At 35.9% G+C, this 24102-nt stretch overlaps 3 protein-coding genes across 3 annotated transcripts; all 3 read left to right on the top strand.

Moving 5' to 3' along the window:
• The first annotated feature begins 2528 nt into the window (after positions 1-2528).
• Positions 2529-3374, top strand: si:ch211-196c10.13 (class E basic helix-loop-helix protein 22). Its single transcript, XM_051118116.1, has one exon. The coding sequence runs from the start codon at positions 2566-2568 to the stop codon at positions 3226-3228; it is 663 nt and encodes a 220-aa protein (XP_050974073.1). The 5' UTR covers positions 2529-2565; the 3' UTR covers positions 3229-3374.
• Positions 3375-5728: 2354 nt separating this feature from the next.
• Positions 5729-10017, top strand: gid8a (GID complex subunit 8 homolog a (S. cerevisiae)). The gene is made up of 5 exons (XM_051116376.1): positions 5729-5856; positions 6494-6621; positions 6775-6971; positions 8864-9061; positions 9184-10017. The coding sequence occupies exons 2-5, from the start codon at positions 6501-6503 to the stop codon at positions 9355-9357; spliced, it is 690 nt and encodes a 229-aa protein (XP_050972333.1). The 5' UTR covers positions 5729-5856; positions 6494-6500; the 3' UTR covers positions 9358-10017.
• A 250-nt stretch (positions 10018-10267) lies between these two features.
• Positions 10268-23950, top strand: slc17a9a (solute carrier family 17 member 9a). The gene is made up of 13 exons (XM_051117615.1): positions 10268-10467; positions 13003-13200; positions 13281-13420; positions 16335-16434; positions 16620-16744; positions 17162-17261; positions 20309-20405; positions 20641-20728; positions 20991-21025; positions 21127-21242; positions 21410-21465; positions 21554-21583; positions 22916-23950. Exons 1-13 carry the CDS (start codon positions 10337-10339, stop codon positions 23086-23088), a joined length of 1389 nt encoding a protein of 462 aa, XP_050973572.1. The 5' UTR covers positions 10268-10336; the 3' UTR covers positions 23089-23950.
• The last annotated feature ends 152 nt before the right edge of the window (positions 23951-24102 follow it).

The following is a 24102-nucleotide window of genomic DNA, read 5'->3' as shown; positions in this document are numbered from 1 at the left end:
ATGACTTTAATGACAAAAGTTTAATTTATGGGTGAACTATCCCTTTAAGGATGCTAATTTTTAAAGTTTTCCAAGCCAAACTTTTGCACAGTCTCATCTGATACAAGACATCAGCTGTTCAACAGTCCATAGTTGTTGTTGTCTGATTCCCCTTTTTCATGATGCATTTTCAATAGGAAACACATCTGCTGGCTAGTCAGTCTCATCCACATGTGTCTATGAAACCACACTGTTGTAGCACATGCAGAATGAGACCTGGCATTGTCTTGATCAAATAACCATGGATTTCCCATGAAAAATGTCATCTTGATGGCAGTATGTGTCTCTGTACAATCCCAGTGTATCCCTCTATGTCAATGGTACCTTCACACTCCTAAAAATAAAGGTTCCAAAAGGGTGTTTTTGCAGTGATGCCATAGAAGAACCATTTTTGGTTCCCCAAAGAACCTTTCAGTGAACAGTTCTTGAAATTGAAGTCTAGATGGTCTTTGGGACTAACAATCTGATGTCTGTTTTACCCAAAAACATGCTAAAATGTGGACTGACTACAGCACACATTTTCACTTTCTTTTAGACAATCTAAGATGAGCTTGAGCCCAGAGAACCTCCTGGCGTCTCAATTGACAGATTTCTCCTTGTGTAACAGAGATAAGCTGCATTTCTTGATGCAGCTGCAGACTGTGTTAAGTGACAACAGTTTTCCATAGTATTTCTGAGCCCACATTGCTATATTTTACACAGTAGCATAACAGTTTCTCATTAAATGCCATCTGAAGGCTCATGACAATTCTCTCATGAAATTTGCCACAAAGTGTTGAGCCACCTGCCAATTGTGGACTGTTTCAAAACAGTTTAACTTGGATAACCTTTTCATTTTTATTATGCCTCTCTCCCAAGTTTTATGGACTGTGTTGCATCCATCAAAATTAAAAATAGTTTATATTTACAAAATACATTAGGTCAAATTGGTCAGTGAAAATATTACTCTGAAATAACCAGTAAATTTCACTAATAATTATTAAAAATTGCAAGTAACATATTGAATTAAGCATAAAATTTGGAATTCTGACTAAAATAGTATGTTCCTGTAAAACATACTCCAATGATTTTTTTCACAATTTCCATTTTTAAGTGTAAAAAGAATCAGGACTTCATATAAGTTCAGCTTTATTTGATAAATTCACCTAGAAAACATATGAAAAATATTTTTGGTATGTAAAGTATACACTCAAAAATAAATATAATTATACAAAAATAAAGGTTCCGAAAGGGTGTTTTTGCAGTGATGCCATAGAACAGTGGTTCTCAACTCCAGTCCTCGGGGCCCACTGCTCTGCACATTTTGTATGTTTTCTGAATCTGACACACTCACTTCAGTTCATGGATCTTTCTGCTAAAGAGGATGATCTGAATCAGGTGCGTTAAATGAGGGAGACATACAAAATGTGCAGAGCAGTGGGCCCCGAGGACTGGAGTTGAGAACCACTGCCATAGAAGAACCATTTTCGGTTCCCCAAAGAACCTTTCAGTGAACAGTTCTTAAAAGAACCATTTTAAAGAACATTTTTGAAGAACGCGACTATAAAGAACCTTTTCTGCATTTGAAAGAACCACTGATGCCAATAAAGAACGTTTATTTTTAATCCCATTTTTTTTTTTTTTTTTTTTTTTTAGATTATTCAAATAATTCTTCTGAGTCATTATTTTAAATGTTTATGGCTAATGGAATCATGTTTGCATTTGAATGATTAGAATAAACAAATTAGGCCATCAACTCTCACTTATTGAACAGATGTGTTTCTCCTTATCACAAAATACTTGATTGCCTTCCATCAACCCCCTCCAGGATTCCTCCAGCACTGCAAGTCTAATTTTAATCATGCTCATTTGCATTAGTAAATGATGACTAATTAATCAGACTTGTTTGGGGCATTTCTCAGATGTAGGAGGAATATTGTCATTTATTATATCATCTGACTGACATAAAATCTGTTTATACAATAGGGGCAAACTGTTTTCCTAAAATAAATCATGTGTTACATTAATTCTTTAGCATTCACTGTTACCTTACTGTCATTCAAAAGCAGTGTTTGTGCGCGGCCCAGTTTCCTTCCGACTTTTTGAGGGAAATGTCTTCACTCTCTTGCATGCATACACAGGGTAGATTAACACCGAGTAGTAATTTGGTGTGATGACCCAGTTTCCAAAAGCAAAGCCAGTCTTTTCTATTCCTCCAAAATCAGTTAATACAACAGAATATCAAATGCTCTGAAACAGATATTTGACCAGTTGGCATGCAAGTAATAGAAATAATAATAAAAAAGATTAAATGTAAATAATTAAATAGCCTATAGCTTTAATTATTTGCTTTAATTACAGTTCTTTACTGACATTTTACGTTTATCAAAATATTAGGTTTGTACATTATGAACAGTTTTGGATGTCGATTAAACGTTTAGCAAGCAAACGCCATCTTATATCAAGTAAACATATTTTTATATCATTGTTGTTATGACTCTAGTCAAAAACAATACGCTTACTATTAAAAACAGCACCTGTTTGTTTATGTTTGTGTGGCGGGACGCAGATGTGATTGGACAGACTGTTAATCCTTCAAAAGTTTCGACAGGTCAAATAGGCGTTACTGCAGCAAACTCAAGCGACAAAGCGGAACACCGGACTTGGACAAATAATACATTCATATTTGCTGACAGAATGAACATCAGGAGAATGAATCCGATGCCGGTTGGTGACCAAGACTGTGAACTGCGCTTCTACACAAGATCCATGAGCTGCGCGCCCTACGGTCAGAGCCTCGGTGAAGGAGTTCCCACGCACCCCTCCGATGAATTAACCACGGACCATCGCATAATCGAAGAGACAGCATCGGAGATGGGCAGAAAAAGTTTTCAGTGTCTGGAAAATGGATTTCACGGAAACTCGGTGCCGAGCAGCGGAACAGTCAAAAAGCCTAGAGCACTGCGCCTACTTATCAATGCGCGTGAACGGAGGCGCATGCACGATCTTAACGATGCGCTGGATGACCTGAGAGCTGTTATACCGTACACGCCGAATCAAAACGTGAATAAACTATCCAAGATAGCGACGCTGCTCCTAGCCAAGAACCACATCCTGATGCAAGCTCGGGCATTGAAGGAAATGCGGAGAATAGTCGAGCAACTGAACGTGACACACAATATTATGACACCACATATACTGTCACTTTAAGTCTTTATGTCAGCGTGTTTTTAATTATTTATATATATAATTACAATGTGACCTATAATTACACAATAAAATATATTTCATTTTTATAATATGAACACTGTAAATACTGTGAAAACTACAGGACTACAATGTATGTGTGAAATCTGATTTTTTGTCATGCTTTAGTAGTTATTGTGGAATCAAATCATCAAAATAAATATAGACATTTCTGTCAAGACCAGTTTGTCTTGAGTTTTGTTTTTGAAATGTAGGCCTATTTATTTTGTTCATCTTGAAACAGGGCAAATGAAGTTACTTGCATGCAATTACATGGCCAGGAATCGTAAGGTCTGTACAAGATTTAGCTTAACTAGCTCAGTATTCAAAACAGGATGCATTTTGAAAAATGTAACAAATATTTTAATGACAATAATAGTATAGTTTAGTAGAAAGTAGTTTTAAGGAAAACATTTTAAGTTCCACAAAGGACTTTTTCTTATAGTTCCTAAAAATCATGCGTGTTAAAAAAAAGAAAAAAAAGAAAAAGAAACCAATACACATATATAAAAAAACAACCAAGGAAATTTCTCTGAAGATAATGAAAAATAAACTTAGCCATATGTTAAGACTGTCCTAAAAACTAGTCTGACCAACTAGTTAACCAAAGGGTAACGAATGAGTCTTTAATTTTTCAGATCCAAATAAGACCAACTGACTGTATTTGAACCCTTTCCAACAATGACTGTATGATTTTGAGATCCATCTTTTCACACTGAGGACAACTTATATGCCTGATATGACTCACTGATATGACTCATATGCAACTATTACAGAAGGTTCAAATGCTCACTGATGCTTCACAAGGAAAAATTATGCATTAAGAGCCAGGGGTGTAAACTTTTGAACAGAATGAATGTGTACATTTTTCTTATTTTGCCTAAATATCATATTTTTTTTCATTTAGTGCTGCCTTTCAGAAGCTACAGAAGATACTTACATGTTTCCTAGAAGACAAAATAAGTTAAATTTACCCTGATCTTCAAACTCAAAAAGTTTTCACCCCTTCTTAATGCATCGTGCTTCCTTCGGAGGCATCAGTGAGTGTTTGAACTATCTGTAATAGTTGCATATGAGTCCCTCAGTTGTCCTCAGTGTGAAAAGATGGATCTCAAAATCATACAGTCATTGTTGGAAAGGGTTCAAATACACAAAAATGCTGAAAAACCAAAGAAGGATTTTTCTAAAGAACAGCAGGCAGTTTAACTGTTCAGTATGTAAACTTTTGAACGGGGCCATTTTTATGAATTAATAAATTATTTTATGTTGTGGACCATATGAAAACGTCTTTTATGTGAAATGTCTTATTTAAGTCAGTACTAAATACAAAATAACATGCATTTTGTATGATCCCTCTCATTTTGGTAAAATACATTTTGTATATTCTCCAAGGTGTATGTAAACTTTTGACCTCAACTGTATATTTATTACTTTTTACAGAATGTCAGTCTTTGACACAGTTGATTTAACTAAGTAAATAAATACTAAATAAATAAAATCACACACAATACAAATCTGTCACACAGAAAAGTTTTATTGCATCACCTGTTTTGTCTAAGAAATAACATATGGTGTGGTTCAACCTGAAAGCACACACACACAAAAAAAACATATTTTCATTGGCTCGTCTGGTCATCATCAGCAGAAATTACCGTCTGTTGTCGTTTAAATGTTATGAGGAGTGGAAATAAACAAAAGATTTACTGCATTGTACTGTATTATCTAGACATACAACAAAATCCGCCCCTCCCTCTCCCCATACACTAGGGGGATTTCTCATCTGCTCCACATAATAAAGGTGATAGTCCCATCTAATCTCTGAGACATAATCAATTATCTTTCTCGCCCTACAATATATTTGATGCCTGTTTTGCAATAACAGCATTGTGTTAGATAAGAGGATTAGGCAAATTTAAGCTTGTTTTTGGGAAGGTTTTAGAATAACTAGGTAAACCATCAAAGTTTATTGTTTATATAGGCTATTGTAGGCTATGAACAAAACACTGAAATTGCTGGAGAAGTTAAAGTCAACACTAAAAAGATATTATTGCTAAGGTCCAGTTATGAAAGTTTGATTACGAGGTCAGTTTATAGAAAGAAAGAAAGATGCACTGATTAATTAGGCATTAGGCACAAAAAGATCTATAACATACATTAATATATATATTCATTTCATGCTGACTGTGTAAGAAAAACATTTCAGTTAACAGTAAAAAGCTGACAGGTAGACTGTAAACCTAATCTGCAATATATATATATATATATATATATTTCATAGTTCAACAGTTAGTGGGCCCTATTTATTTTTTCTTAAACAGTTTCCAAGCAAACAGAAACGAATAAAAATAAATAAATAAATACATGTTCCAGATATTAATGTTCCGTAAATAAAATAAATTTGTACTATCAGTCCATGTTCACTCTGCACCTGGCATCCTTTTTTCTGATCTGGCAACCTTACCAGCTTTGCCACAGCAACCGTGACGTTAGTATTCTGACCAATCACTGACGTCTCCTCAAATCTCGTTAAGAGCTCTCCTCTGTTATCGCGTGATCTTCGCTGAGGCCCACCGCTATTTATAACCGTAAACAGTAAGTATTTTATCATCATTCTTCATGTTTTGCGAAAAAACAAACAACATGAATAAACAACAGTTAAAATTAATGTAATTGACTATTATTTTGTTTTCATGCGTGGTCATTCGCTAACGTTATTGATAGAAAATAGCTAAACAAGCCCGTCTGCAAGTCTCACTCGCTGCAGTGGTTCATGCACTCGGGGCTTGTTTGTTTTCATGCGTCGATAAAAGGGAAAAATAATTAATGCGAAATGTTATCACTTAATATCGAATATTTAGTGCTTTTAAACCTGTCAAGTGCACCAGTGTCACCATTTAAAATTATTTTTACGTCGCGTACACTGTTGACTGGCCAGTGAGCCGCTGGTTGCTCTGTTGTGCTCTCTGTGAGCAGAAACACCGCGAAAATACAAACGTGCACAGTGCAGTTCATTCATTTACTTTCAAACACCAACATCACAACCCTAGACTACTTAAAATTAAAATAAGTTTATCGTTTTTTAGTACATGGACAGCCAGAAACAATGTTCACTAAAAGTGAATCAAACTATTTCGCTGATAATAGCATTTAAAAGTAAGTGCATGTGTATATTTTAGATTGGATTTGTGCAAATGTCTTTTGTTCTTTTTACATGTCATGTTTACCACAGTACATCCATGATGAGTTATTCAGAAAAGCCTGAGGATATTACAAAGGAAGAATGGATGGATAAACTGAATAATGTGCACATTCAGAGGGCAGATATGAACAGGCTTATCATGAACTATCTAGTAACAGGTATGTCAGTATTATTTTATAGTATAATGTAGTGTACTGCTTGATTCAAGTCAAATGGACTAACCTGTAGCTTTTCACATTACATGATTTACGTTATGTTTGTACAATATCAAATACATATACTTCCCCTCTGATCATGGTTGTATTTCACAGAGGGATTTAAAGAGGCTGCGGAGAAGTTTCGTATGGAATCTGGGATTGAGCCGAACGTGGATCTGGACTCTCTGGATGAAAGGATAAAGATCAGGGAAATGGTTCTGAAAGGTCAGATCCAGGAAGCCATTGCTCTCATTAACAGCCTCCACCCAGAGCTCCTTGACACCAATCGATACCTCTACTTTCACCTTCAGGTAAACATCTGACCTCATCACTTTTGCAAGAGGGCTGAATGCAGCACACAAATACGAATATGAAGCCATTAGGCTGCTTGTTTGCAAAGGAAAGAATATAAGTGATCACATAGGGTGACCATCCTCTTTTTACTGGACGGATTTTTAAATTGCCTAAAATGCCCAGGTTTTGTCTTTAAGGGCTCTTGCACCAGAGGATAACATTTTCATAGTGTGTAGAACTATTTGCTGCTTTTTACCTGCTTTTTGGGGTGTTTGGAATGTATTTAGAAACGTATTTAGTTCTACAAACTCTGTTTGAGGGAACTAAATTGGCTTCTACTTCAGAGTAGGGTCTAAAACAGTTCTATAGAAACTATCAGTGATGTAAGTGACGCTGATTGGCCAAACGCATCCGAAACACCGGCTACCAGTAAGCCATGTAAAAATATTTATTCCACGAACATGGAAAATTTTGGAATAATAGCTACATTTAGCTGTTTTCTCAGTCTCAATGATATGTAACACTGCAAGTTGTCATAGGAGGTTTAGGGCCAGTTTTACTAAACAGGCCAAATTGCACAATTCCACAACAGCGCCGACGGGAGGGGAAATTTCTGCGGGTGGTCTACTAACAATGCGCAAATTAAAGAACACAGACGCAACATTTGCATATCGACCAACGCGATACACCAAAGTAGCATAGTTGCAATAAAGAATAAAGTAATGAAAAAAGCCACAATACAAAGAAAAGAACTGGAGGTCAAAAAATGAAGGTTTTGCTAGTAGTTTTGATAGATCTGGTATTGCACGACTCCTAGTTGAAGGTTCCAAGTCGTCTTTTATTTCCTGAAGCAAATTAAAAATAACATGACTTATTATGCAACAATAATTGCTGCCATTTCAAGCACAAATAGTTTAAGACATGTTTATTTGGGCCTTTAAATAATGGTACAAATGCCAGTAATTTGATGAGCGCAGATGTTGTAAAACGTGTTGCGTGATTCATTTGAATACTCTCCTCTCATAAATTGTACATCTAAAAGAGAAACTCCTACAAATGCATATTCAATAAGGTCAGGCTCAAAAATAAGGCCTTTTCAGTGCTAATTCATGACTGCGTGTCTTCAGTAGAACCTGACGGTACAATTTTAATGCCAAAAGACGGTTTGTGCTGGCGCAAGCTGTTAGTAAGACTTGCCCTTAGTCAGATTTTCATGCTTTTTTCAATTGTGTAAATTGTGCCTTTACATTCCATCTTTATCATGAAACCCACGACACACAACAAAAACAGCTTGCTGATGTTTGTAAATGCTGTGAATAAAGACATCGCTGTCGGCCGTTTCAGAGTTCCTGCTGCTGGCGTGAATGCAACTACGAAAACAGCCCCAGGGAGAAATTGGTTCTTTAGAAATTACCAAGTTCACATTTTGCTCTCTGAAAAGCTCTGTTAGGCCAGGTTAACTCCTGGTATTTAGATGTGTTTTTGTTGATCCGGTTTCAAGTGTAAATACACGTGTAAACGGGGTCTAAAACACACCTGGAGCAGTGGGCAGCCATTTTTCTTGCAGTGCCCAGGGAGCATTTGGGGGTTCAGTGCCTACACTACTGAAAGTGGTTGAAAGTGGACAAGCTTGTTTTAGATCCTGTTTACACCTGTTTTTATTTTCAATTACTTGTGGATCAATGAAAACGCGTCCAAATACCGGGTGTAAACCATGCCTAACAGAGCATTTCGTCTGAACCATAACAGAATCCATGAGCGTTTTGTGTTTATTCAAAATGCACAAACAAACTTAGTAATGAAAGCAAAATTGAAAAGTACTGAAAAAAAAACAAACAAACCTAGTAGTAAAACTTGACCTGACCTTCACTGTGAAACTGTTGTTAACTTCTATTGTGAACTCTTGTAGCAGCAGCATCTGATTGAGCTCATCCGTCTGCGGGAGACTGAGGCAGCGCTGGAGTTTGCGCAGTCACAGCTGGCCGAACAGGGAGAGGAGAGCAGAGAATGCCTTACTGAGATGGAGCGAACCCTGGCACTGCTCGCCTTCGACAACCCTGAAGAATCACCGTTTGGAGACCTGCTCAACATGATGCAGAGGCAGAAGGTATGTGTGTTTCTTTGTGTAGGACATAACCACATAAAGGGTTAATGATCTTTGTTTCCACGAGAGTTGATTGTGGTTTCATATACTTACTCTCTAATGCTGGGTTCTGTCTCCCTCTGTAGGTGTGGAGCGAGGTGAACCAGGCTGTCCTAGACTATGAGAACAGGGAATCTACTCCAAAATTAGCAAAGCTGCTAAAGCTTTTACTGTGGGCTCAAAACGAACTGGACCAGAAAAAAGTGAAATACTCCAGAATGACAGACCTCAGCAAGGGCACCATTGAGGACCCCAAGTAGAGACTGTAATCCAGATGGACACATTTGATTATTATTATTATTTTTTTTTGGTCCTATTTATGAACAGTCAGTGACTGGATAGAAAATATAAATCTATATATAATGTTTTTTTTCTTGATGCATCTATAAAAAGTAACTTAAGTAACAGTATATCATTTTATTTCAAACAAAACTATACTGATTGAAAAGCGTAAATCTACATTTTTATTTTAATCTACCATTTACTATGCTGGTAGCCTATTTTCTGAAGAACATGGAATATTCCTATGGTACTGTTTTTGCTCATTTTCGCTCCGTCATATGGGTTTTGTGACTTTTATTTTATTTCATCGTCTTTACTGGTTTCACACACAGTATGTCCTCATGCTTATATTAGGCTGTTTATGAGGGAAACATCAGCTCCTGGATGGAAAGAAAAGACTGATATAATAACTATCTTTATCATGGATCCAGCAACTCATTTTTTATTTATGAGAAGCTGAAGATGCTGATAATGTCAAGTAAAAAATGTCGGGTTTTAGACCTTCATTATATAAGCTATTTTAATTACAAAATAACAAATATTGTCATTACAGACTTAAAGCCTTATGTGTATGATTTGTTTCTCATTTTTGTTCACATTTTGTACCAATTGTTTGGGATAAAGTTGATTTCACAGTAGATTTTGTTTGCCTGAGTTTTTCTGAATCACATTTTTATAAGACTGATTCTCCAGATTCCATAGAGATGACAGATTGAACACAGCATAATTACACGTTTTCTTGCACCACCAATTGTAGAATTACTACATTCTTGACCAAATAATCAAGTGCAGTGCTTAAGAATGAATACAGACCAGGATGAGTTGTCTTCAGAAAATCTAATGTAGGTGTGGCAGCGGTCGTTTCCGCCTCCCATTCGTTACATTAAATGCAGTAGCAAACTTTCCTGCTCGACACAAAACCGGCGCTCAGTGTCCGCCGGTCTTTACTTGGATTCAATGGCTGCTGAGCAAGAATCGGACCACGTCAAACCACCTGTGGACTGTGTGATAACACCTTTCAAAAATGTGTGTGACACGTCCGGGTTAAAGATAACGCAAATTAACGACAAGACAACAGTATGGCCAAGGTACGATGAAACTTGTTTATTAACAGAGATTACAAACATTGCTAAATGTAATAATGTATTTGTGCGTCAGTTGCATTAACAACAGTTTCTCCTGTGAACTCAGCACAGGAGAGACATTCTCGTATAATTATCAGTAGCTGTCAACGGACGGAGAAATTCACATCGCTTTCCTCTATCCACCTTCCTTTACTTTCGCTTCCTGGCAGGATTTTCATAGAAATCGTCTGGTTTATCTATTCGATCCCTGATAGTTTTTAGTGATGAGTCCTAACTAACTATATGTGTGTATATATGAAGAGTAAAGATGCAAAACCAGCTAAAAGCCATCTCGGTCAAAAATAAGATAATGATACTGAGTGAATGCTCCTCGTATACTTTTACTTCAAACTCGCTAAATCCTAGCCTCAGCCCAATCAGAAGTACCAGTAGTTACATAGAAACCTATACAAAGTAGCCAGAAAGAAATGCTCATTTTAAAGAAATACATCAGATGGATTTAGAGGCTTTGCATCTGAACTCTTCATATACAGGGGTTGGACAGTGAAACTGAAACACCTGGGTTTAGACCACAATTAGTATGCCCTTTGGCCTCCTTTTGCAGCCAATACAGTATTATTTCATCTTGGGAATGACAAATACAAGTCCTGCACAGTAGCCAGAAGGATTTTGAGCCATTCCTTTCGCAGAACAGTGGCCAGGTCACTATGTGATGTTGGTGTATGAAAACATTTCCTGACTCGCTCCTCCAAAACACCCCAAAGTGGCTCAATAATATTCAGATCTGGTGACTGTGCAGGCCATGGGAGATGTTTAACTTTACTTTCATGTTCATCAAATCACTCTTGTCACCAGTCTTGCTGTGTGTATTAGTGCATTATCATCCTAATACACGGCACCACCTTCAGGGTACAATGTTTGAGCTATTGGGTGCACATAGTCAACCTTCACACTCTGCTCTTATTGGTGGAATGTGTGATCAGTAAAGACTGGCCACCAGGCTGCATAAATATAGCCATGAAACCTCCAACACTATATTGGCCAGTGTTTCAGTTTCATTGTCCAACCCCTGTATATACCACTGCACTGGTAATACCTTACTGTTTTCTTTCTTACTGACTGTATTTACTGTCTGCTGACTTCAAATTCTGAGGTTATCTGAAAACACTGTCCTCTTATACCATAGTACATCAATATGGGTCAACAGACAGTTTTGCTTCCTGGCTATTGTTGCAATAAAATGTCTACTTTGCTTCTGCAGTCCCTTGATAAAGTTTTTGGTAGATGAGTCTTAACAAAGCACGCACATACATGCGTAAGTGAGTACATAAATAACCATGGCACTGTATTAACAGAGCAATGAGATAATTAAATTCTGAGGTTACAGAATGGTTGTTTGAAAACACTGTTCAGATACCATGCTACATGACTATGAGCTTTCAACAGACATCAAAAGCATTAAAAATGTACACAGTTCATTAAAAAGTGTTTACAATTGCTAAGAGGTGGTTCTGAATGAGCAGGACAGCTCAATCTTCCACTCCTTAAAGTATTATGAAGACATCTTACAAATAAAAAAGTCTTTTACAAAAGACTAAAAAGTCTTTACAGTAGGTCTTTTAAAAGCTTTGAATATCTAAATGACTGAAGAGTTTTGTATAGATATCCCATGCCATCCCATGCCATTGTACACAACCAGTCAAAAGTTTTTGAACGGTAAGATTTTTAGAGAATCTGCTCACCAAGCCTACATTTATTTGATCAAATGCAAAAGCAGTAATATTGTGAAATATTTTTATTGTTTAAAATAACTGCTTTCTATTTGAACATATTTTTAAATGTAATTTATTCCTGTGATCAAAGCAAAATTTCCAGCATAGTTTCTCTGTCAACATTTAAAACAGTTCAGTAATTTTTTTCAGGATTCTTTGATGAATAGAAAGATCCAAAGATCAGCATTTATCTGAAATAACAGGCTTATATACTATATTATTCAAATCTTTTTTTTTTTTTTTTTTTTTTTTTTTTAGCAAGGATGCTTTAAATTGATAAAAAAAAAAAAAGTGGTGATAAAGACATTAATAATGTTACAAAAGATTTCCATTTCAGATAAATGCTGTTCTTCTGAACTTTCTATTCATCAAAGGAACCTGAAAAGAATCTACTCAGCTGTTTTCAACGTATTGAAGCAGCAAATCAGAATGATTTCTGAAGGATCATGTGACTGGTTTAATGATGCTAAAAATTCAGCTTTGAAATCACAGGAAAAAATTACATTTTAAATAGTAAAATTGTATTTTAAAATGTTACTGTTTTGCTGTACTTTGAATCAAAAAATGCAGGCCTGGTGAGCAAAAGAGACTTCTTTAAAAAAACATAAAAAATCGTATTGTTCAAAAACTGACCGGTAGTGTATATCTGCCTAATTTGTTTACCATTGTAACTCATTGTTTGCAGAGTGAGGCACCTAAATGTGCTGTGCTCTGGACCACCAGATTAAGATACACTGTTATAATTGTAATGTCCCACCTGCTGCAGGTCACGGGCCTTGACATGGACCCTGATGCTTCTGCTAGTCACATGTCTTCTCTACTGGTCACGGATGGCTATGCCAATCTGCGCCGTGACCATGGCAAAGGAATTTGGATGGACCAAGTCCGAGACTGGCATAGTGCTGGGTGCTTTTTTTTGGGGTTACTGTTTTACTCAGGTACTTGGTGGGCATGCTAGTGATAGGTGAGTGTTTTTGTGAGGTGCACATGTTGTAGATCAGTTATGGAAAGTGGTAGATAATGATGATGAACATGTTTTTACAGGATAGGAGGAGAGAGAGTACTGCTGCTGTCCACCTCCTCCTGGGCCGTGATGACTGCTATCACCCCGCTTCTGGCCAACATTGGACTCCAACCTCTTGTTTCTATGACAGTGAGCAGGTTTCTGTTGGGTGTACTGCAAGGTGAGAGACAGTTAAGGAATAACGGGAGAAAACTGTAAAAAGAATGAGGGCAAATTAGAGAGAAAATCTCAAAAAGGGAACAGAAAAATGTGCAGAAAGGTCTATCAACATGTTTGAACTAGAAATTTCCAACAGCAAGCATGACAAGAATAATTTAATTAGAATCGGCTAACCCTGACTGATATTAGTAGTTAATTTTGCTGCACACACATTTTTACATTTGCTTATTTTTTTCTGAGCCTTATGAAAGCCCATTTCCACCAAATGAGAAAGAAAAACATGCTTTGGTACATGATAATTATGACATCATAAAATGAAATATGACAATTAGAAATATGACACAGTTATGTCAAAATTATGACATAGAAAGTTTGATATTATTAAGAATGTATAATTTGACTTTATATGTCATGACTATCAACTTTTTTTTTTTCATAATTTCAACTTTTTGTTAAAATTTTGTCATAATTCTGACTGGTATAACTTTGACTTATGTGTCATAATGATGACCTAAATAAAATATAATTTAAACTTCTTATCACATAATTATGACTTAGTATGTCATCATTTAGACTGTATGTTTCGTAATTATGATTTCCTCTTTTTTATCTCATAATTATGACTTAAAGTATTATTTAAACTTCTTATCATATAATTAAGACTTAGTATGCCATAATTTAGTCTATATGTTTCATAATTGATTTTTTTATCTCATGGTTATGGCTTAGTATGTCATAATTTAGAATTTTATCTCATAATTATGACTTAAAATATAATTTAAACTTCTTATCATATAATTATTACTTAGTATGCTATCATTTAGACTACAGTGCCCTCCACTAATATTGGCACCCTTGGTGAATATGAGCAAAGGTGGCTGTAAGAATAAATCTGCATTGTTTATCCTTTTAATCTTTCATTCAAAAAATTCACAATATTCTAACCTATCATTTAAGTCAAACCATGGTAAGCAGGGGGAAAATCTCTTTATGAAATAAACGTTTTTCTGTAGTTCATGTTGACCACAATTATTGGCACCCAATTATTGCAATGTGCTTTATTCAAGATAACAGCTCTGTGTTTTCTTCTTTAATGCCTGAAGAGTTTGGAGAACACCTGACAAGAGATCAGAGACCATTCCTTCATACAGAAACTCTTCAGATCCTTTAGTTTCCCAGCTCCATGCTGGTGCTTCTTCTCTTCAGTTCACCTCACACATTTTTTATAGGGTTCAGGTCAGGCAACTGGGACAGCCATGGCAGAAGCTTTATTGTATGCCAAGGGACACATTTTTGTGTTGATTTTGATGTTTGATTTGGATCACTGTCCTGATGGAAGATCCAACCACAGCTCATTATAGAACTTCTAACAGATGCAGTCAGGTTTACATTTTTTATCTGTTGGTATTTGCTAGAATCCATGATGCCATGTATCTGAACAAGACGTCCAGGACCTCTGGCAGGAAAATAAACCCACAACATTAAAGATCCAGCAGTATATTTAACCGTGGGCATGGGGTACTTTCTGTACCAAACCTATCTTGAGTGTTTGCTGCCAGAAAGCTCTTTTTTTTTAGTTTCATCTGACCACAGAAGCCATTCCCATTTGAAATTCAAGTTGTGTCTGACAACTGAATATGCTGGAGTTTGTTTTTGGATGAGCAAGGAGGATTGTTCTTAAAACCCTCCTGAACAACATGTGGTGACGTAGGGGCTGTTTGAATTTTTTTTTTTTTAGTCTCTTTTGGCCCCAAGACTCAACTAATCTCTGCATTTCTCCTACTGTGATCCTTGGAGAGTCTTTGGACACTTAAACTCTCCTCCTCACCATGCATTAGGACGATATAGACACACGTCCTTTTCCAGGCAGATTTGTAACATCTTTAGTTGATTGGAATTCTTAATTATTGTCCTAATGATGGAAATTGGGATTTTCAATGCTTTAGCTCTTTTCTTACAGCCACTTTCTATTTTGTGAAGCTCAACAATCTTGTTCTGCACATCAGAACTATATTATTTGGTTTTATTCCTTGTGATAGATGATTACAGAAATTTGGCCTTTGTGCTCCTCATATTTATAATCCTGTGAAACAGGAAGTTATTGCTGGACAATATCATACTCCTAGTCATTCTAGTGTGTTAAATAAATGCAAATATGAATGGGAATATACTTCAGAGATATTTTACTCATTGTAATTTCTAAGGGTGCCAATAATTGTGCCCAACATGCATATGAGAAAAACATTTATTTCATAACGTAAGTTTCCCCCCCCACTTTTAGTTGTTTTACTTCAATGAAAGGTTAGCATTTTGTGAATTTTTTGAATGTAAGATCATAAAGATAAACAAAGCAGATTTATTTTCATAGCCGTCTTTGCTCATATTTACCAAGGGTGCCAATATTAGTGGAGGGCACTGTATATGTTTCATGATTATGACATCAATCTTGTTTATCTCATATTTTTTTTTAGAATTATGACAAATTTTTTATCTCATAATTATGACTTAGTATGTCATAATTTAGACTATATTGTAATTATGACATTTATCTTTTTTATCTCGTAAGTTTTTATCTCATAATTCTGACTTAGTATGTCATAAAGCCAAGTTTTTAAATCATAACTATGGCTTAGTATGTCATGAGAATAATCTTTTTAATCACAGAATTATGACTTGTATCTTAATATTGACTTTTTATCTCATAATTATAGTATCTCATCATTGTGACTGTGTATTTTAGTACGTTTTTATGTCATACTTATGACTTTTTTGTTACCAAAGCATTTTTTTCTCATGTGGCAGAAATGGGCTTCACTAGAGATTAATTCAAAGTAAGCAGCATTTTTATTGCAGGTCATGAGTAGTTCTCAGTAGCACATGATTGTGAGTTTGTGTTATGCTCTCTTTGTTTTTAGGGGTTCATTACCCTTCTCTTGTCAGTATCTGCGCTCAGCGTGTGACAGAGGGAGAGAGAGGTTTATTGATGAGCACTCTGGCCTGCGGGTGCTACCTAGGGTAAGACTAATGCCCAGCTAAGAATAATACCAAGTTTTCCAGATCATTCTGTTTTTATTCATATTTTTAAAGTGTAAAATAAAAATGATTCACTCTATTTGCAAGCACCTCGGGAAATACATACCTTAATGTAGTGTTCCATACTATTCATGATTTTGTAAGTGAGGTGTCTCTCTCTCTCTTAGGATGCTGCTGGTTGGAGGAGTGGGTTCCCTGATGCTGGACTGGTTTGGATGGGGGAGTGTGTTTTATGGAGCTGGTCTCCTTGCTCTTTGCTGGAGCTTTTGTGTATGGAAATGTCTTCTGCATGGTACTTGAACTGTACTTATTTTAATATGATGCTTTACAAGTAACATTGTTCTTGAGATTTTGTACTCTTTCTTGATTAAGTGCTGTTTTATTGCTCTGAAGGTCAGAATTTGTATAATCAAGTCTCTTAGAGAAGTCGCAATGAATCAGAAACAATCAGTCTTGGCTTCCACATTTGTGTTTGCCATAGCAACTGTGTGGATAGAATAATTGGATCTTTTTTTGCCAGTGTTATTTTACAACAGCCCGTTTTTAAAAATCTGACTCACCATGCAGCACCATGGAATAAGAGAATTTTGCACTTAGGTCCCCGCTATATCTTAATCATCTCACGCTGGTATTCAGAAATCATGTTTGTTATGTCTTACAGTTTTAAATGTGTCAGTACAGAGTGTTTTTTATTGTTTGTTTCTCACAGGTCCAGGTTTTTCCCTCGACTCGCTGTGGATCAGCAGTAGTTCTGCACCTGAATCACCTAGAATCAATTGGCTAAATCTCCTCAAAGAGCCTAGTGTCTGGTGAGGTTCAAAACAAACACGTCTCTCATTTTACACTCTACTCTCACTCACTGTTTCATTGGTATGTTTCGTTTTTGAGTTTTGTGTAATTTTCTCTTAAAATTACTAATTTTTAGGACACACATTGTCATATAAAATGTAAAATGCTGATTTTACAAACTCAAATAAACTTAAAGGGATAGTTTACAGAAAAATGAATTACACACTCTCATGTCACTCCAAACCCGTAAGATCTTTGTTCACCTTTAGAACACATATGAAGATATTTTTGATGAAATCCGAGAGCTTTCTGACCCTGCATAAACAGCAAACACAACTGACACGTTTAAAGAGGTCATCGGATGCCCATTTTCCACAAGTTGATATGATTCTTTAGGGTCTTAATGAAAAGTCTATAATATACTTTAGTTAAAAATTCTCAGTGGTTGTGTAAAACAACACCGTTTTTACCTTGCCAAAATAAGCTCTGCCGAGGCTGCTTTAAATGTTAATGAGCTCTGCTCACCCCGCCTCTCTCTTCTCTCTGTGGAGAGACGAGCCTGTTTACTTTAGCTGCATTTAACGGCATTTAGCCGCGTTTAGCCCCTAACTTGCTAACTAACACATTATTAGGAAAGGCGATCGCAAAGATTCATAAAAAAAACCCTTATACTCACTTCTGCTGTAAGTGAAGCTGGATCATGAATGATTTGCACGAACATAGACGGATATATGTAGATCGGGAGGCGCATTCCCTTCACAAACAAACGTAATCCACTGCATCTTTAGCGGCTCAGATGTCGGGAGTAAATGACGACCACTGTGTTCATTATTACGTCCAGCAACACAACACCTCAATCACTCAATCGGAGATATTCTTGTCTAACTTACATCCCTGCTCTGGCATCGAAACAAAGAGGGTGGACTGTTACAGCTGATCTGAGGTAAAACGCTCATGTCAATCAACTATCGTGGGAGCGGCTTCTGTCGGTGTGATGCCACAACGACAGACATCTGAGAACGGCTCGATTTAAAAAAGGGAATATTATTTTTACAGATTAATTAAAAACCACTGCATGGATTTTTATCATTACAGGGTAGATTTGTACATTCACTGCCAACACACATTAATGTTCAAACAACATGTAAAAGTGAACTTAGCATCCGATGACCCCTTTAAAGGATTAGTTACTTTCTGTGCCAAAAAAAAGGAAAGGTTCACTTCCAGAACAAAAATTTACAGATAATGTACTCACCCCATTGTTATCCAATATGTTCATACCTTTCTTTCTTCAGTCGTAAAGAGATTATGTTTTTTGAGGAAAACATTTCAGGAATCATTTCCATATAGTAGGCTTCAATGGTGCCCGCGAGTATGAACGTCCAAAATGCAGTTTAAATGCAGCTTCAAAGGGCTCTAAATGATTCCTGCCGAGGAATAAGGGTCTTATCTAGCGAAACGATCTGTAATTTTTTAAAACAAATAAAAATGTATATACTTTTTAACCTCAAAAGCTCATCTTGTCTAGCTCTGCCATGCTCATACGTACTCTGTGTAATCCTAATCAGTACAGTTGGGTATGTCGAAAAACTCCCATGTAATTTTTCCTCCAACTTTAAAATCATCCTACATCACTGCAGAAGTACCGACCCAGTGTTTACAAAGTGAACATGCAAAGAAGATCAAAAAAAGGTAAAACAGTGATGTAGGACGATTTTGAAATTGGAGGAAAAAATGAGATGGGAGTTTTTCGACTCTTTCTACTCTTTTAGTAGCCCCAGGTCCAGTGGACCCGAACATCCTGTGTGTAATATATGTGTGTTAGGGGGGGTCTACAGTGAGTGGTCATTGAAAATTTGTTCTGATATATGTTCTTCACAGAAAATGAGCCAAGGCCAATGAGTATGAGCTTGAAAAAATAATTTTGCGTATCATTTTTCTATTGACAAAAAGTGAAAATGGGTCCCACAGACCCGAACACCATACAAGGGCTAAACAAGACGAGCATTTTTTTGTTTGTTTTTTTGAAAATGACCGATCATTTCGCTAGGTAAGACCCTTATTCCTCAGCTGGGATCATTTAGAGCCCTTTGAAGCTGCGTTTAAAACTGCATTTTGGACGTTCAAACTCAGGGGCACCATTGAAGTCCACTATTTTTAGATAATTCCTGAAATGTTTTCCTCAAAAAACGTAATTTATTTACGACTGAAAAAAAAGAAAGGCATGAACATCTTGGATGACCACGGCTTGAGTACATCATCTGTAAATTTTTGATCTGAAAGCGAACCACTCCTTCAAGGTACAGAATGTTTTTTGGGGTTTTTTGGCACAAAAAGGTAGTAAGGACATTGATAAAATTATCTGACATCTGTGGTTCAACCATAATTTTAATGAAACTACGAGAATATTTTTTTTTACTCGTGAAAAACACGGTGAAGACTGACATGGAAGAGAAAATTGTTGAATTAAATTTTTTTTTTCTTTGCACACAAAAAGTATTCTCGTAGCTTCATAAAATTAAGGTTGAACCACTGATGTCACATGGACTACTTTAACCATGTCCTTACTACCTTTCTGGGCCTAAAATGTGGTAGCTGCATTGCTGTCTATGGAGAAAGTGCTCAGATTTCATCAAAAATATCTTACTTTGTGTTTTGAAAAATAAACAAAGGTCTTATGGGTTTGGAACAACAAGTGGGTGAGTAATTAATGACCGAATTTCATTTTTGAGTGAACTAACCTTTTAAATAAAACTTCAGTCTTTTAAAAGGTATGTGAGTGTAACCATTTCGCACCTTGGGTGGATCATTTAATTCTGTTAAAACACATTCAAATGAAGTGATCCGTTTCACAGCATTCTTACACTAAGCCCCACAAACCACTCTCTTGACTGGCACGAATATTACTGACTGACATTGGCCGCCAGCCAATGAACAGGGGGTGCGGTTCTATTATAATTAAAGGGCCATACACATATAATAACAAAAGCAAGAGGAAACACCTTTTTAAGCCTGTCACATGAGTATTAATGCAAAGAGTTTCTCACTGCATGTGTATGTGTTTTAGGGCCATGATCATAGCTCATCTCTGCTTTAGTAGCACAAATTACACCCTCATGTCATGGCTACCAACATTCTTCAAAGACATGTTTCCTCATGCCAAGGTACGTCATCGCACGTTAGTTGCTTTCAATGGTTGTTTCTCTTCTTATTGATGTTTACACTTCCAGTGTACATACCAAGTAGTAGTGAAAGTATCTAGCTCTACATTACTGTAAGTTTTTGTGCATTCAAACAGGCTAGAGGAAGTGTATGAGGTTTTGATGGGTTTTTTTTCCCCACTACTGGTTGTTTGATGTTGTCATTTGTTAAATCAGTCTCTGTTTTGTTTGATGACAGGATTGGGTGTTTAATGTGATCCCTTGGTTTGTGGCACTACCCACTTCACTGTTTGGAGGCTCTATCTCTGATCATCTCATTAGACAAGGTGAACAAATCCAACACAGTCTCATGGCAACACTCTCATGGCGAATCGATGGCTAATTTGTACGAATTTTTGCATCTCATTTGTACATCTTCAAACAATCTGCTTGATTTGTTTTTGTACAAATCAAAATGCTTAAATTCAGAATCATCACATCAAAAAACAGTTTCATTTTCTCATGATTTCACTTTGTCTTAACCCAGGAGTTACCCTGTAACCCTGATGTTTCTGTCATTAATTAGTCCCATTTATGTCTTTGTGTCAGGCTGCGGGACAGCAACTGTAAGGAAACTGATGCAGGTAACACAACATCAGCTATGAGCTTTAACATGCACTGATGTACAATACAATTACACTAACAATTCATATATTGCATTGTGTAATATTGTGTTTGTGTGTAGTTCTGTGCAATGGGAGTAGCTGGTGTGTTCATCCTCCTTCTCTGTAAGACGGACAGCTTTATCCAGGCTGTGGCGTGTGTGTCTCTGGCTATTGGACTGTCTACCTTTAATAATAGGTTAGAATGAACTGTCATATTCAACTCATGATCTTACAGCATTGATTAGCCTGTATACAGACATTTAGAACTTTCATGCGCAAATGTAACTGTGTGGAAGATTTAGCCAATCAACAGCTGATTGTATAGTGAAAAGGTAGTAAAACAGAGTGTTTTTTCATGTGTAGTGGGGTGTCTGTGAATGTGCATGACCAGGCACCATCATGTGCAGGAGCATTGTTTGGTGAGTCCACCTCTTGCAGAATTATTTTATTTTATTTAAACACAATGTTTTAGGTATTGTTTTTAATATGTCACCCTCTTTCTTACAGGGGTTATGAACACATGTTCTGCATTTACTGGTGGGTTAAAGTCATTTATTCTGTAATGTATCCAATAACGTATACAGACAGTGCACTGGACACATTAATGTCCTTATATGCTTGTGGAAGGAGTATTTAAATATTTTAGTTAAAGTACTTTTTTTGATAGGGTCAGTATACACAGTATACACATCTGAATTATATTTGCCAATGTCTTCTGTCAATGTCTTTTAAAAATGAAAATAGTCAAAGTGGCCTGAAATTGAAGTGATCTATTTTTAATCTAAAAAAAGTCATAATTATGACATAAATTAAAATTATGACAAAAAAAATAAACATTTGACAAAATAATTACACAACAATAATAACTGACTTTTTATTTCACAATTTACTGTCAGAATTTAGACTTTCAGCTCAATTTATTTTTCAATTTTGACTTTATATGGCAATAATTTACCTTTATATGTGACCTTGGACCACAAAACCAGTCGTAAGTAGCATATGGGTATATTTGTAGCAATAGCCATTGTATGGGTCAAAATTATAGATTTTTCTTTCATGTTCCATGAAGATATTTTGTAAATTTTCTTTGATAAATATATCAAAACTTAATTTTTGATTAGTAATATGCATTGCTAAGAGCTTCATTTGGACAACTTTAAAGGTGATTTTTTGCAGAATTTTAAATAGTTGTATTTCAAATATAGTCCTATACTAACAATCCATACATCAGTGGAAAGCTTATTTATTCAGCTTTCTAATTACGTAGAAATGTCAATTTCAAAAAATTGATCCTTATGACTGGTTTTGTGGTCCAGGGTCACATATCATAAGATATCATGACTTTTAATCTCATAATTAAGATTTAGTATGTGAGAGTTTTGACATGTTGTAATCATTTAGATCCTATAACATAATCTGGATCTCATAATTGTGACCCTGGACCACAAAACCAGTCTTAAATAGCATGGGTATATTTATAGCAATAGCCAAAAATTCATTGTATGGGTCAAAATGATTGATTTTCCTTTTATGCCAAAAATCATTAGGATATTAAGTAAAGATCATGTTCCGTGAAGATATTTTGTAAATTTCACCACCGTAAATATATCAAAACTTCATTTTTGATTAGTAATATGCATTGCTAAGAACTTCATTTGGACAGTTTCAAAGGCGATTTTCTTAATATTTTAATTTTATTGCACCCTTAGATTCCAGATTTTCTAATAGCTGTATCTCGGCCAAATATTGTTCTATTCTAACAAACCATACATCTATGGAAATAACTGGTTTTATGGTCCAGGGTCACAGACTTGGTATTTCATTGATTTTATTCCCCATGCCTTATTCTCTTTGTACTGTATCTCACAGGTTTGCTGTTGGTGTACTTGTCTGGCTACATGATTGAGATCACAGGTTCCTGGGTGAATGTGTTTTCAGTCCTGGCTCTGGTGAATGTCATTGGTGTCACCATATTCATAGCGCTGGGTGAAGCAAAGCGAGTTGATCAGGTGGATCAGCCTCAGACCGTCTCAACATGTTGAAACAAATTCTTCCTCTCAGAGACATTTTGGGGTTTTCTTATTTGTCATTTGTAACAAATGGATTGAAACTCCACAACACTTGTTTTTTACATAACTTTTTAGAGTCTATATATTTATATATTTAAATGTGAATTAAAATATTTGGCAGGACTGGTTGAAAATGGTGCAATGAAACATGTTTTATGTTTTGTACAACAAATATTTATTTAAAATGTAAATGTATACTGCCCTCTAAAAGTTTGGAAACACCCCTGGCAAAGTGTGGTTTTGGACGATATCAGCGTAAATCCTTATCATTTTTTGGTGCAAATACATTAAAGTAACTTGACATTACGATTAAATAATAATGGCAATACATACATGTCAAAGTCAGACATGCCCCTTTACCAGCTGTGATGCCTGGTTACTGCTTTAAACTTGGCCCAGGTTTTTAAAAGATTTTTGGGTCAGCACACCTTAATAGTTTCAACAATTGATTGCCAATTAATTTTATAATACAATGAATTTAGGCCCAGATTATGCAGAGCTGTAATAGCTGTTGATGGTGATGAATCGAAAATGTAAGTTTTTTCTATGTATAAACTGTTTATGTAATATGTTTTCGTAGTTTGTGTTGAGCCTTATCAGTGCAAAATTATCACAAGTTAAAAAGGATTCGTGCCAATATTGTCCAAAACTCCACTTTTCTAGGGTGTTTCCAAACTTTTGGAGGGCAGTGTAATTTAATCTGAAATATATGAAACACTACGACATTCCACCAATATGATTGGAATAATTAAACTGTCAGTGCAGCCTACAAATGATTCGAGTTCTTTCACTTACCAGAAGGTGGTGACAAAGGGCAGTTTGAGCTGTATGATTTCATGAAAAATCACGATTCTATATGAAACATGAAGGTTCACTATAAACAGTACTAAAAATGTGTTCATTACCTTTTTTTAAAACACACACGTCTTTAAGTAATATAAAGGTTACCGTTTTGTTTTCTGAGTCATATCCTCTCGATGACAGTGT

This window comes from Labeo rohita, chromosome 8 (genome assembly GCF_022985175.1).
Source record: "Labeo rohita strain BAU-BD-2019 chromosome 8, IGBB_LRoh.1.0, whole genome shotgun sequence".
In the NCBI taxonomy this organism is placed as follows: domain Eukaryota; kingdom Metazoa; phylum Chordata; class Actinopteri; order Cypriniformes; family Cyprinidae; genus Labeo; species Labeo rohita.
Note: the sequence above shows the minus strand (reverse complement) of the source record. Positions and strands in the feature narration are given on the sequence as shown.

What these genes read in the sequence shown, in the direction of transcription:
- si:ch211-196c10.13 (XM_051118116.1), top strand. Translation starts at nt 2,566, where the DNA reads ATGTTTGTGTGGCGGGACGCAGATGTGATTGGACAGACTGTTAATCCT.
- slc17a9a (XM_051117615.1), top strand. Translation starts at nt 10,337, where the DNA reads ATGGCTGCTGAGCAAGAATCGGACCACGTCAAACCACCTGTGGACTGT. An exon ending in CTCAAAGAGCCTAGTGTCTG is followed by an intron (nt 17,262 to 20,308) that starts GTGAGGTTCAAA and finishes TATGTGTTTTAG; the next exon opens with GGCCATGATCATAGCTCATC. An exon ending in ACATGTTTCCTCATGCCAAG is followed by an intron (nt 20,406 to 20,640) that starts GTACGTCATCGC and finishes GTTTGATGACAG; the next exon opens with GATTGGGTGTTTAATGTGAT.
- gid8a (XM_051116376.1), top strand. Translation starts at nt 6,501, where the DNA reads ATGATGAGTTATTCAGAAAAGCCTGAGGATATTACAAAGGAAGAATGG. An exon ending in CATGAACTATCTAGTAACAG is followed by an intron (nt 6,622 to 6,774) that starts GTATGTCAGTAT and finishes TGTATTTCACAG; the next exon opens with AGGGATTTAAAGAGGCTGCG. An exon ending in ACCTCTACTTTCACCTTCAG is followed by an intron (nt 6,972 to 8,863) that starts GTAAACATCTGA and finishes GAACTCTTGTAG; the next exon opens with CAGCAGCATCTGATTGAGCT.